Below are 13,977 nucleotides of genomic sequence, written 5' to 3'. Positions count from 1 at the left end.
AGAAACCTCAGCATTCACGTTGGTTATGCTAGTTGAGACTGTGGAGAGCATTTCATCATTTGATGGATGAAGAGTAGGAGAAGTTTCATGTTTTGAGGTCTTTGTAGATTTTGCTGATGTGTTACTTTTTACACATTTAGTGGTAGAAAAATGGGTACCTGTGCAGCTGGTTGTCATAGGGATTGCGGCAGTTGTTGCATCAGTTAGTCCACTAAGAGAAGTATCAGTTCGATCCAGTGATCTCGTCTCTGCAGGTGTTGCAGGTGTTGAGGTCACATCTGTAGTAGGTACCTTTGTTCTGGTTATTGTTTCACCTTCACTGGTAGAAACCTCAGTGGCTGTAGGGCTTGTTGGTGTGGGTACTTTAGAGGTTGTTGCACCTAGAGTTGTAGGAAGTGTAGATGATATTGCATGAGATGTTTCAACAAGAGTAGTTGCAGCAGAGGCTGGAGTTTTCTTTGCAGTTGTTGCTGTAGCTGTGGTAATTGTTTCACTTCTAGTTGTAGAATCCTCAGTATTTGTGCTGCTTATTGTTGTGGAGAGCGTTTCATCATTAGATGGATAAAGAGTAGTAGACATTGTAGGTGTTGAGGTCATCTCTGTAGTAAGTACTTCTGTTGAGCTTATTGTATTACTCTCAGTGGTAGAAACCTCAGAGGTTGTAGGGCTTGTTGTTGAAGGTACTGCAGAGTTTGTTGCTCTTAAAGTAAGAGTTTCAGGAATTGATACTGCAGAGGTTGTTGTATCAGTGTTCGCAGCAGGAGCAGTAGTAGATTTAGTTCCTGAGGATGTTTTCAATAGAGTTGTGAATACTGTTGGTTTTGTTTCTGTTTTAGTGGTAGACATCTCCATGATTGTGTTGCCAGCTGTTGTAGGTACTGGGATGGTTGTTGCAACAATTGTTAAACCAAGACTAGTAGGGTTTGTAGATAGTGACGTTATCTTTGAAGTAGGTGTTGCTATCGTGGTTACTGTTTCACTTTCAGTGGTAGGAACCTTAGTGGCTGTAGGGCTTGTTTGTGTAGGTACTGCAGAGGTTGTTGCAATAAGAGTTGCAGGAAGTGTAGATGATTTTGCATGAAATGTTTCACCAAGAGTAGTTGCAGCAGAGGCTGGAGTTTTCTTTGCAGTAGTTGCTGCAGATGTGGTAATTGTTTCACTTCTAGTTGTAGAATCCTCAGTATTTGTGCTGCTTATTGTTGTGGAGAGCATTTCATCATTTGATAGATAAAGAGTAGTAGACATTGTAGGTGTTGAGGTCATCTCTGTAGTAGGTACTTCTGTTGTGCTCATTGTTTTACTCTCAGTGGTAGAAACCTCAGAGGTTGTAGGGCTTGTTGGTGTAGATGCTGCAGAGGTTGTTGCTCTTAAAGTAAGAGTTTTAGGAATTGATACTACAGAGGTTGTTGTATCAGTGTTTGCAGCAGGAGCAGTAGTAGATTTAGTTTCTGAGGATGTTTTCAATGGAGTTGTAAATACTGTGGGTTTTGTTTCTGTTTTAGTGGTAGACAGCTCCATAATTGTGTTGCCGGCTGTTGTAGGTACTGGGAGAGTTGTTGCAACAATTGTTGAACCAAGACTAGTAGAGTTTGTAGATAGTGACGTTATCTTTGAAGTAGGTTTTGCTATTGTGGTTACTGTTTCACTTTCAGTGGTAGAAACCTCAGATGTCGTAGGGCTTGTTGGTGTAGGTACTGCAGAGGATGTTGCTCTTAAAGTCAGAGTTTCAGGAAGTGACACTGCAGAGGTTGTTGTATCAGTGTTTGCAGCAGTAGTTGTAGATGTAGATACTGAGACTGTTTTCAGAAAAGTTGTGGATAATGTGGGGTTTGTTTGACTTTTAGTGGTAGAAACCTCAGTATTCATGCTGGTTATTGTTGTTGACACTGTGGAGAGCATTTCATCATTTGATGGATGAAGAGTAGGAGTAGATTTTAAGGTTGTCTTTGGAGATGTTGCTGATGTGGTACTTTTTATACTTTTAGTGGTCGAAATAAAAGTATCTATGTATGTGGTTGTCATGGGAATTGCTGAGGTTGGTGCATCAGTTTCATCCACTGAGCTCATCTCCGGAACTGTTGATGCTGTAGTACTATATTCAATTTCAATGCTAGAACACTCCATAATTGAGTTACTGTCTGTTGTAGATACTGCTGTGATTATTTCATCATTTGCATTAATAGCAGTAAAAGTTATTGAGGTCATTTCTGCAGGAGCTTCCGTGTTTGTTGTTTCACTTTCAGAACTAAACATCTCAGCACTTGTGCAGCTTGTTGAAACAGCAGTTTCTTCGAGTGAGCTTGTTTCTACAGAGGTTGATGTCCTTGTTTCACTTTTTTTGTTAGAATATTCAGTGTTTCCCCTTCTTGCTGGTGTAGGTAATGTGGACATTGATGCATGTAGTGAGTTAATCTCTGCAGAAGTTATTTCAGATTCAGAAGAAGAAATCTCAAGACTTGTGTAACTTGTGTGTAGTGTGGAGATTGTCATGTCAGGTGTTGCTTCAAGAACCGTAGTTGCAGTGAGCAAGATCTTCTCTGCAGGAGTTGCCTCAGCATCTGTGCAGTCTGTTGTAGATTCTGCAGATGTTTTTGCATCAGTTATTGCCCCAAAAGTTGTAGTAATTTCAGTTGGTTCTGCTGCTTTGAGTTTTGTTGCTCCAAACCGATGTCCTCTATGTCGCAGTTCAGACCCAAGAGTTGGTTGTTCAGAAATTGCCCGAGGTTGCCGAGCACCATGATTCCAATATAACATCCAGAAAGAGTCCTCGGATGTTCTTTTGGCACGTGGTCTAGTGTAAAACTGAATACAAAATACTTTTGCTGTGTACAGTTCATTTGTTACATCAGTGTACTGCAGCACAAGTCCAGCATGGTCCTGTCACAAAGTAAACACAATTTAGCATCAGTCAGTCTTTAAATCGATTTATTAGCGATAAAAACTAATTACTTTTACATGTAGGGCATTTAGCAGACGCCTTTATCCAGAGTACAGATGTTCTTTGAGAATGAAAAGAACAGGGAATGAAAAAGGTATACTTAGGATACCATCAGCTCTCAACTCTGTTGAGAGAAATTATATCAAACTTTTAATTTTGTTAAACAAAAAGATGTAAAGTTCTAGTTGAAGTTCATTCCACCACCTAGGTGCCAGAATAGAGAAGATTCCTGATGTATACCAACCTCTTACCCTGAGAGATGGTAGGACCATTCGAACAGTGCTATAAGATCTAAACATATAGTGCCATGTGAGGAGTGTTCAGAGCTTTCTATGTGACACAGTCAACCACAAGACTCTCTTGTCTACCCTCAAGAGCCCTGGAACAGCATGGGAATGGTTTGCTTCCTAACTGGAAGGTCGCTCATAACAGGTAACATGGAGGGGATCAACATCTGCCCCATGCATACTCACCACTGGTGTCCCACAAGGCTCGGTACTTGGTCCCCTCCTTTTCTCCCTCTATACCCACTCCATTGGTGAAGTCATATCCTCAAAATGGGTTTTCTTATCACTGCAATGCAGATGACACTCAACTAATCTTTTCTTTCCCTCCATCAGATACCACAGCTTCCGCTCGGATATCAGCATGCTTGACAGACATATCTTCATGGATGAGTGCTCATTAACTAAAACTCAACCCCAGCAAAACAGAACTGCTGGTCCTCCCAGGTGATTCATCTCCAGGTCAAGATCTTCAAATAACTCTTCATGACTCTCTGCTCTCCCCTTCAGCCACTGCTTGTAACCTCGGGGTAACTATGGACAATGAACTTCTTCTCACATGTCGCTAATGTGGCTCGTTCCTTTCGATTTCTTCTCTACAACATCCAAAGGATTCAACCATTTCTGTCCACACAGGCTGCCCAGGTGCTTGTTCAGTCCCTTGTCATTTCAAGACTTGACTACTGCAACTCTCTGCTGGCAGGTCTTCCCCTGAACGCTATTCATCCACTGCAAATGATCCAAAACGCAGCTGCACGGCTTGTGTTCAATCAGCCCAAATTCTCCCACACCACCCCACTGCTGCTCCTTCCCTGGCTTCCAGTAGCTGCACGGATCAGATTCAAAACACAGATGCTTGCCTACAAGCCCAAAAATGGACCAGCACCATCTTACCTCAGAGACCTCATCACATCTCGCACTGCACCACGCTGTCTGAGATCCTCCAGCACTGCTCAACTGGTACCACCTTCTCTCAAAATGAGAGGTAAATATACTTCAAAGCTCTTCTCTGTTCTGGCACCGAGGTGGTAGAATGAACTTCCCCTAGATGTCCGTACAGCAGTCCGTAGTGCTTTGTAGAATGCAAGAGTTATATTTATATTAAGTTTGTAATCTGGTGTACCAGTGTAGATTTATTCATTGCTAGAGACTCATTTTTGTACGTCGCCCTGGATAAGGGCGTCTGCCAAATGCCGCAAATGTAAATGTAAACTCTCTGCTGGCAGGTCTTCCTTTGAATGCTATTTGTCCACTGCAAATGATCCAAAACAAAGCTGCATTACATGTGTTCAATCTGCCCAAGAGGTGGTGGAATGAATATCTGTACAGCCGAGTCCCTGATTATCTTCAAGCGATGGTTGAAGACATTTATCTTCCAGAAACACTTTATTTAGCACTTTCCAACTTTGCTTTGTAAAAATCAAGAGTTATAGTCTGATTTATATTAAGTTTATAATCTAGTGTACCAGTGTATATTTATTCATTACTAAAAGCAATTTTAGACATCGAATTGGACACGGGCGTCTGCTAAATGCCGCAAACGTAAATGTAAATGTCAAGACATCACAATTTGACCCAAAGTCACTCAGTACCTTACACTTGCCCATTTATCCTGCTTTCAACACATCATCTTCCAAAACTGGTTAATTCCTGCCTTATACAGTATCTTACAAAAGTTTAATTTCAGCAACTATTTTATTATTTCTTCTCAAGTTACAATACTCTAGTAAGATAACCTATAGAGGATATATTTTTGAGTAGTTGATGTGCAGCCTGTACTGCAGTACAGATTTACTGTTCTCTACAAATAACTCAACATGCAGCCATTGTTGTCTAAATAACTGGCAGCAAAATAGAATACACTCTAAGTGAACATTACAAAACTGTGTCCAAAGTGTGAATATTGTGTGTGAGCACCACTGTTATGTAGCACTACTTTAATCCTCCTGGGTGTGGAATTCACCAGAGCTGTTCAGGTTGTTGCTGGGATCCTCATCCACTCCTCCATGATGATAATGTTACACACACAATGCTTCTCCACCTTCCGCTTGAGGCCCACAGGTGCTCAATAGGATTCAGGTCTGAAGACATACTTGGCCACTCAAACACCTTTACCTTCAAGTCAAGTCAAGTCAAGTCAAGTTTATTTGTATTGCGCTTTTCACAACAGACATTGTCTCAAAGCAGCTTTACAGAAAACAACAGTGAAGGTGAATGGTGTGCGTTTGTCCCTGATGAGCAGCCGTGGCGACAGTGGCAAGGAAAAACTCCCTTAGATGATATGAGGAAAAAACCTCGAGAGGAACCAGACTCAAAGGGGAACCCATCCTCATATGGGTGACATCAAGAGTTTGGTCATAAATCTTTCAACAATACAGAACAATTTGTGATCATCATAGATCCAGCATCAGCTTCTCCATGCCAGGGCCTTTAAACACTCGGCATCTACTTCTCCATGATCATCCATAGGTCCATAATCTTCACGAGGTGGGACGTGACTGGAGCTGGCCAAACCTCAGGAAGCCTCGGGATGGGGAGAGAGAGAGAAGCAGTGGAGAGGAATTAGCGTAGCTGCTGTTCATGATATTAACAGCACAAGTTGATAATGTGCATGTAATCATATATTCTGGCGCACAAGGTTGTGATGTGATGTGTGTGATGTGTGTTATGTGTAGGCTTTGCTAAAAAGATATGTTTTTAATCTGCACTTAAACTGGGAGAGTGTATCTGAACCCTGAACACTGTCAGGAAGACTATTCCAGAGTTTAGGAGCTAAATGTGAAAATGCTCTACCGCCTTTAGTGGACTTTGCTATTCTAGGAACTACTAGAAGCCCAGAGTTTTGAGATCTCAGGGAGCGTGATGGATTGTAGCGTGTTAAAAGACTGGATAGATACATGGGAGCCAAACCATTTAGTGCTTTATAAGTGAGTGGCAGTAGTTTGTAGTCTATTCGAAACTTAATAGGAAGCCAATGTAGGGACGATAAGATTGGGGTTATATAATCGTATTTTCTTGACCTAGTAAGAACTCTTGCTGCGGCATTCTGAACTAACTGAAGCTTGTTTATTAATGATGCAGGACATCCACCTAGTAATGCATTACAGTAGTCTATTCTAGAGGTCATAAACGCATGGACGAGCTTCTCTGCATCAGATATAGATAACATATTTCTTAGCTTAGAAATATTTCTAAGGTGAAAGAAGGCTGTTTTTGTAACTTGATTGATGTGATTTTTCAAAGATAAGTTGCTGTCTAAAATAACTCCCAGGTCTTTTACCGTTGAACTAGTAGTTACAGAACAACCGTCTAAATGCAGGCTGAGATGCTGGAGCTTCTGTGTACTATTTTTTGGGCCGATGAGCAAAATCTCCGTTTTATCAGAATTTAATAGCAGAAAGTTATGGGTCATCCAATCTCTTATTTCTTCAACACACTCAGTTATGCGAGCTAATTGAGCTGTATCGCCTGGTTTGGATGAAATATGTAGCTGGGTATCATCAGCATAACAATGGAAGCTAATTCCATGCCTTCTAATAATATTTCCTAATGGAAGCATGTATATTGTAAAAAGCAGGGGTCCTAGAACTGACCCTTGTGGCACGCTAAGGGGATAATTTACTAGCATTATCCTGGATAGCTCTCCATTTAAATCTACGAAATGGTAACGATTGGACAGGTAGGATTTAAACCAGCTTAATGCCTGTCCCTGAATACCGATGTAAATCTGTAAGCGATCGAGGAGAAGATCATGATCTATAGTGTCGAACGCAGCACTAAGATCTAGTAAAACTAATAGGGAGATGTAGCCTTGGTCTGAAGCTAAAAACAGGTCGTTAGTGATTTTAACTAGAGCAGTTTCTGTGCTATGATGGGGCCTAAAACCTGACTGAAACTCTTCAAAGATATTGTTCTCCTGCAAGTGGTTACATAACTGGGCAGCGACAATCTTTTCTAAAATCTTAGACATAAATGGGAGATTTGAAATGGGTCTGTAATTCGATAGCGTGCTTGGATCCAGATTAGGTTTTTTAATGAGGGGCTTAATAACTGCTAACTCGAGGGATTTAGGGACATGACCTAACGATAGTGAGGAGTTAATAATATTGAGAAGAGGCTCACCAGCTGTATATAACACTTCCTTCAGTAGTTTAGTGGGAATTGGATCTAACTGACATGTTGTTGATTTAGCTTTCATAATAGCATCATACAGCTCTTCCTGTCCTATACATGTAAAACAGTGTAGTTGTGGGGTTGTAAGTACGATTGTGTCGGGAGATGCTGTCAGAGGTTGCCTTCAGCTTCCTTAGCAAGGCAGTTGTCATCTTGGCTGTATTTTTTGGGTTATTATGATGTTGGAAAACTGTGGTTTGGCCCTCTAAAGGGAGAGCATCATGTTCTGCTTTAGAATATCACAGTACATGTTGGAATCCATTTTTCCCTCGATGAAACACAGCTTCCCAGTACCAGCAGCACTCGGGCAGCCCCAGACCATGATGCTGCCACCACCATGCTTAACTGTAGGCAAGACACAATTTTCTTGGTCCTCCTCATGAGGGCGTCGCCACACATACTGGACACCATCTGAGTCAAACAAGTTTATCTTTGTCTCATCAGACCACATGGTTTAAGTAATTCATGCTCTAGGACAGGTCGTCTTCAGCAAACTGTTTGTGGGCGTTCTTGTGTGCCAGATTCAAAAGAGGCTTCCTTCAGGGACGATGGCAATACAAACCAAATTGTCGGCCAATGTACCAGACCTGACACCCCCCCCCCCCCTTTTAGCACCTGTGGGGCATCCTCAAGCAGAAGGTGGAGAAGTGACATGTGTTTAACACCCAGCAGCTACGTGATGTCCTTATGGAGGAGTGGATGAGGATCCCAGCATCAACCTGTGCAGCTCTGGTAAATTCTATACCCAGGAGGATTAAAGCAGTGCTAGATAATAATGGTGCTCACACCCAATATTTACACTTTAAGCACAGTTTTAACATGTTCACTATACAAACTGCACAATGATACTCTAGAGCAGGGGTCACCAACCTTTTTGTAACTGAGAGCTACCAGTTTGATAAACACTTCTGAAATAACAAATGTGCTCAATTTACCTTTAATTATATGTTATTATTAATAATGAATGATATTCATCTATATCCACTCATCTATATTTTAATATTGTCATTTTCAAATTCACACCAATGCAAGTGTGATTTAAAAAAGAATAGCAACAAAAAAAAAAAATAGATGCAGCTCACTGCTAAGTGGCGCTATGGTGAACTATTTTTTAGAAAAGGCCCGCGGGCACCATGTTCGTGACCCCTGTTCTTAAATATATCCAAGTTTAATTTCTATATATTGTCCTTTGAGAAGATACTAAAATGATTGCACTTTTGTGAGATTCTGTAAATTCCATCCTTTACAGATGCTACTGTAAAAATATAATCAATAAAATTTTTCTCTATCTCTCAGTGCATTAATGTTTTGACTGATTGGTGCATTTAAGTCAAGATTTCTGCATGTACTAATGACAGTGATGAATAATCTTTGCAAGAATATAGAAACCATATCAAAATGAGCAAATGTACCATTTTAAGGAAAGAATAAGGTGATTTTGATTTTGACAGCTGCAACATGTCTCACAAAGTTGGGATCGACAAAAAAGTCTGGAAAAGTAAATGTTTTTAAAATTAGCAGTTGTAGAAACATTTAGTAACTAATGAGGTTCATTGACAGCAGGTCAGTAAGATGTTTTTGTATAAATAGTGTATCTTAGAGAGGCAGAGTCTCCCAGAAGTAGTTACATAGACCTTATCCTCACTAGCACATTAGACACCGTTGCCCCCATCCGGTTAAAAAAGATTATAGAAAAAGCACCTGCACCTTGGTATAATAGTCATACGCATGCCCTCAAGAGACCAGCCTGTAATCTGGAGAGAAAATGGAGGAAATCTAAATTGGAGGTATTTAGAATTGCAGGCAGCTAAACACTGCTGGAGCTGAACACCTGAGCAAATTAATAGGAAACAACCAAAACAATCCCAGGTTCCTTTTCAGTACAGTAGCTAAACTAACTACAAATTAGGGATCTGAAAAATGTGTTCCATCAGTTAAGTAGTGAAGACTTTATGAATTTCTTGACTGGGAAAAAAAGAGAAACACAAATGTCGCGGTCCAACCTCTGACAGCATCTCCTGATCCAATCTCACCCACAACTCCACAACTCCACTGTTTTACACGTACAGCTGGTGAGCCTCGTCTGAATATTATTAACTCCTCGCTATCATTAGGTCACGTCCCTAAACCCCTCAAATTAGCAGTTATTAAGCCCCTCATTAAGAACCCTAATTTGGATCCAAACACACTATCGAATTACAGACCAATTTCAAATCTCCCATTTATGTCTAAGATTTTAGAAAAGATTGTCGCTGCCCAGTTCTGTTCCTTTACATTTAGCTCCTAAACTCTGGAATAGTCTTCCTGACAGTGTTCGGGGTTCAGACACACTCTCCCAGTTTAAGTGCAGATTAAAGACGTATGTTTTTAGCGAGTTCTACACATAACACACGTCACATCATAACCTTGTGCTCCAGAACATCTGATCACATGCACATTATCAACTTGTGCTGTTCATATCATGAACAGCAGCTACGCTAATTCCTCTACACTGCTTCTCTTTCTCTCCCCATCCCGAGGCATCCTGAGGTTCCTCCAGCAACAGTCACGTCCCACCTCATGAAGGTTGTGGACCTTTAAAGAAGTAGATGCCCACAAACATCCCGAACCATCTAAAGACGTACCAGCGGCATATGGATCCCATTTCATGTGGAGTTTTGACATTGGACCTCCTGGAGTGTTGAAAGGCTCTGGGATGGAGAAGCTGGTGTTGGATCTGTGATGATCTCAGATGTTGAGCTATTTTATGAGTTGCTCAGTAGCTCCCGAATCCATAATCTCAACTGACTGTAGTTGACTGTAGAAAGATCATCAGTCATAATCACACACTCCAGTGCTCATGTTAGTTCTCACTCTCCAGTGTTCTGTAGTGTTTAAAGACTATAATCACAATCTTGATGTCACCCAAATGAGGATGAGGTTCTGCTTTTGAGTCTGGTTTCTCTCAAGGTTTCTTCCTCATAACATCTAAGAGAGTTTTCTCTTGGCACAGTCTCCCCAGGCTTACACATCATTCACTTTCCTTGTTACATTCTATAAAGCTTTGAGACAATGTCCATTGTTAAAAGTGCTATAGAAATAAACTTGACCTTAAACTTGTACTATAAGGCCACTGCATTTAAAGGAGTCATGATTCTGTAAAAATACAACAAAGGAAACCCAGAACTGTTTAGCAGCTTAAAATCCTGTATCACACACATATGGGACAACATTCCTTACCAAAACTTCAGCATCTGCTCTCCTCAGTTCCCAGATGCATACAAACTTTTGTTGTTTCCCAGTAACAACTTTTTTTGAGACGTCAAAATCAAAATGTACTTTTTTTCCCATTAAAATGGTATAAATTCTCAGTTTAAATATATGAGGGGTTTTTTTTGTTTTATTGTGAATAAGAAATGGATTTACGAGAATTAAAAATTATTGCATTTGTTTTATTGCATTTTTTATTGCTCCAATTTGCCACTATAATTTATAATTTATAGATTTATGGTCAAACTCTTGATGTCACCCAAATGAGGATGGGTTCCCCTTTTGAGTCTGGTTCCTCTCAAGGTTTCTTCCTCATTACATCTAAGGGAGTTTTTCCTTGCCACTGTCGCCACGGCTGCTCATCAGGGATAAACACACACCTTCACCTTCACTGTTGATTTCTGTAAAGCTGCTTTGAGACAATGTCTGTATAGAAATAAACTTGACTTGACTTGACTTAATTGCCATATCGCTAGAATTTTTATCATATATTTTGATTATTTAGCTGAGATTCTAACATTTTTCTGATTTATTATTAGTTTCATAGTTTTATTTTTATTAAACTCCATTAAAGGTGGTTTTTCAGTTGCAAAATTGTCTTAAAGATTTTATTTACCTTCATCCTGGAGGGGTGGACTGTAATAACCAGCAGGTCTTTATCACTCTCGAGTGTTAAACCAGGTTCTTGAGATGTATCCTTTTCTCCTGATGAAAGTGTATCAAAATCTGGAAAATGAAAGGAATAATATGGTATCTAAGCATATTACATGCCATGTGCCATAAACTTCCAAGCCAATGGATTATATTACAGTACATTACTAGATTCACTTTCACTCAGATGCTGCATGTGACAATATAAATTTAACTTCAGCAAGTTAGCAAGATCTGTCCTAACATGATTTCCATACAGCTGTTTAGAAAGGACTAAAAAAGAATTTAACCATTTATATATATATATAGTACAACTAATAATACAAGTGCTAATAGAAAAACACGTTTTAAACATTTTTGCTAGTTTATTAAAAACAAAAAAAAAAATATCCATCTTCTGATGGAAAAAACTTCCTCTTTCTTATAAAATTAAACTTTTAGGCTGAGGGTATCTTAGGTTTGTAATCTGGTAAACCAGTGTTGATTTATTCATTGGTAGAGACTTGAAGAACTGGTGTTAATGTAAATGTAAACAGGAATACTCCGTCCATCAGGCCTTTAGGGCAGAGTGGTTCATGGAAGCTGCTTGGGAGTTAGAGATATGATTACATCTTCACTCTATTATTATAATTATTAATATATTATACACACACTGATGTGTGTATAAAACCTAAATTGCTATGAACACAGATACACTGGCCATGCTAAACATGGAGCTCATATTTATTCCCATTGTGTGATTTAAGATGCACTCTAACTGCTCTTGCAATGTATGAAAATATGGACATGAGATATTTTTTAAATGTCCATCCTACTCCTAAATAGACTGAAGGGGAACTGCATACCTATGTTTTGTACATTTTTCAGCTCATTAGCCGCCAGCTTCACGATGACCTCCTCACTTCCACATGTAACTTCAGGAACCTGTAGAGGTCTTGATGTGGATGACGGACAAGTTTCAGGTGTAACGTTGCCCTCATTCAGGGTTCTTTTAGAGAAGCCCAGTTTCACTGAGTACTGTGTGTTTTGCCCGACCTAAAGAGAAGAAGGTGTACGGCTCACTGCATGCGTTACATCAAAATACTAAATGTTAAAAGATATAAAATCTCACCCAGTCCTGCAGAGAGCAGCCTGTGTAGTAGATCCTAATCAGTGAGGTGGGCTGGAGGTCCACATGACTGCACTCCTGCAGTAGCTGTTTGAGGGAAACCAGATGCTTGTCATCTAAATGAAGAAAGAAGTAAATAGCAACTGCTTTACCTTTAAATCTTTATTGTGTTTCAGTGAAGAACATTAGTAATTCTGTTATAACTGGAGAAAAGTTGATCGGTGTGTTCTGTTGATGGCATCGTGGCCCTGCAGGGATGAGAAGATGTTATGGAACATTGAGATGTTGTGCTGGGATTGTAAATGACACATGGGTCAATAATACAGGTGAGAAAGGGAGAGATATACAACACCATGTGGAATAAAACGCAATACAAATGTGTGTTAGTGTGTATTTGTGATTGTCATGTGTAATCTGTAGGAGTGTGTATTAGGGTGTGTTTGTGAGTGTGTGTGTGTTAGTTAGTAAGTTTGAACTTTATCAGGTGACTTCTGTCCTTATCAAGGTCACGAGATACAGTAATGCGCAGGAATGCTTCTTAAACTGTCAGCCTTTATTTCAAGTCATAATAATGTACATATGGAATTTAACACACACACACACACACACACACACACACACACACACACACACACACACACACACACACACACACACACAGTTAAAGGTTTGGATACATCTTCTCGTTCAGTGTTGTTTTTTTCCCTTTTTATTATTTTTAACATCGTGCATTACTACTGAAGAATTCAAACTCTATAAGAAACATCTGGAGTTTTGTAGTAAACACAAACATGTTAAAGGACCCAGAATTTGTTTTAGATTTTTCAATTGTCCAAAGCAGTTAGATTTAGCTTGGATGCAGCTCGGTAAACTCATGGAATTCCCTCATCAGAGTCACGAGGTCGTCACCTGGAATGGTGACCATTTCTTACCATAATGTGCTTTAGAGTTTATTAGAGTTGTCCTGTGCAGAGGAAAGTGTGAGTACAGAGTCAATATAACTATTAGTGCTACTACAGCTACTGTTCAAATCTGATTCATGGCAAGAAACACTCAGTGAAGGAAAGAGAACAGATCCATCATTACTTTAACAAATGAAGAGCTACCTCTGCTGCAGAGGATAAGTTTATTAGAATTACCTGCCTTAGAAACCCCCAAATTACATCAATCAATCTCAGAGTTTAAGTGGCAGATAAATTTCAACATTGATTGTTTGAGTCAGGCCTTCATGGTCAAACTGCAGCAAAGAAACCATTTCTTCAGAAGAACAACAAGCAGAAGAAACTTGCTTAGGCTGAGGAACACAAGGAGTGGACATTAGATCAGTGGAAAACTGTTCTTCGCTTAGATGAGTTCAAATTTGAGATTTTTGGTTCTAAGCTGCGTGACTTTGTTAGACATACCGGGGTGAACGGACAGTTCCTGAATGTGTGGTGAAGCATGGAGGAGGAGGTGTGATGGTGTGGAGGTGCTTTGCTGTTGGTGATTTAGTCAAAATTGAGGACACAATTAAACAGCATGGCTTCCACAGCATTCTGCAGCGACATGCAGCCATTACATCTGGTTTACATTTA

At 39.9% G+C, this 13,977-nt stretch overlaps 1 protein-coding gene across 1 annotated transcript in view; it reads right to left on the bottom strand.

The window, feature by feature from the left end:
* Positions 1–1,318: 1,318 nt before the first annotated feature.
* LOC310729326 (uncharacterized protein) overlaps positions 1,319–13,977 on the bottom strand; it is a gene marked incomplete at its 3' end in the record, with an annotated part of 15,188 nt that continues 2,529 nt past the window's right edge. Inside the window, exons 4-8 of the mRNA XM_083547439.1 lie at positions 12,407–12,519; positions 12,141–12,330; positions 11,261–11,370; positions 1,423–2,877; positions 1,319–1,366 (exon numbers count right to left, since the gene is read on the bottom strand). Of these exons, the coding sequence (XP_083403565.1) occupies positions 1,319–1,366; positions 1,423–2,877; positions 11,261–11,370; positions 12,141–12,330; positions 12,407–12,519 (1,916 nt within the window). The remainder of the gene's footprint in view (positions 1,367–1,422; positions 2,878–11,260; positions 11,371–12,140; positions 12,331–12,406; positions 12,520–13,977) is intronic.

Source organism: Silurus aristotelis (assembly GCF_946808225.1).
Source record: "Silurus aristotelis genome assembly, chromosome: 7".
NCBI lineage: Eukaryota > Metazoa > Chordata > Actinopteri > Siluriformes > Siluridae > Silurus > Silurus aristotelis.
The sequence above is the reverse complement of the archived record's forward strand: the minus strand, read 5'-3'. Positions and strand labels throughout refer to the sequence as shown.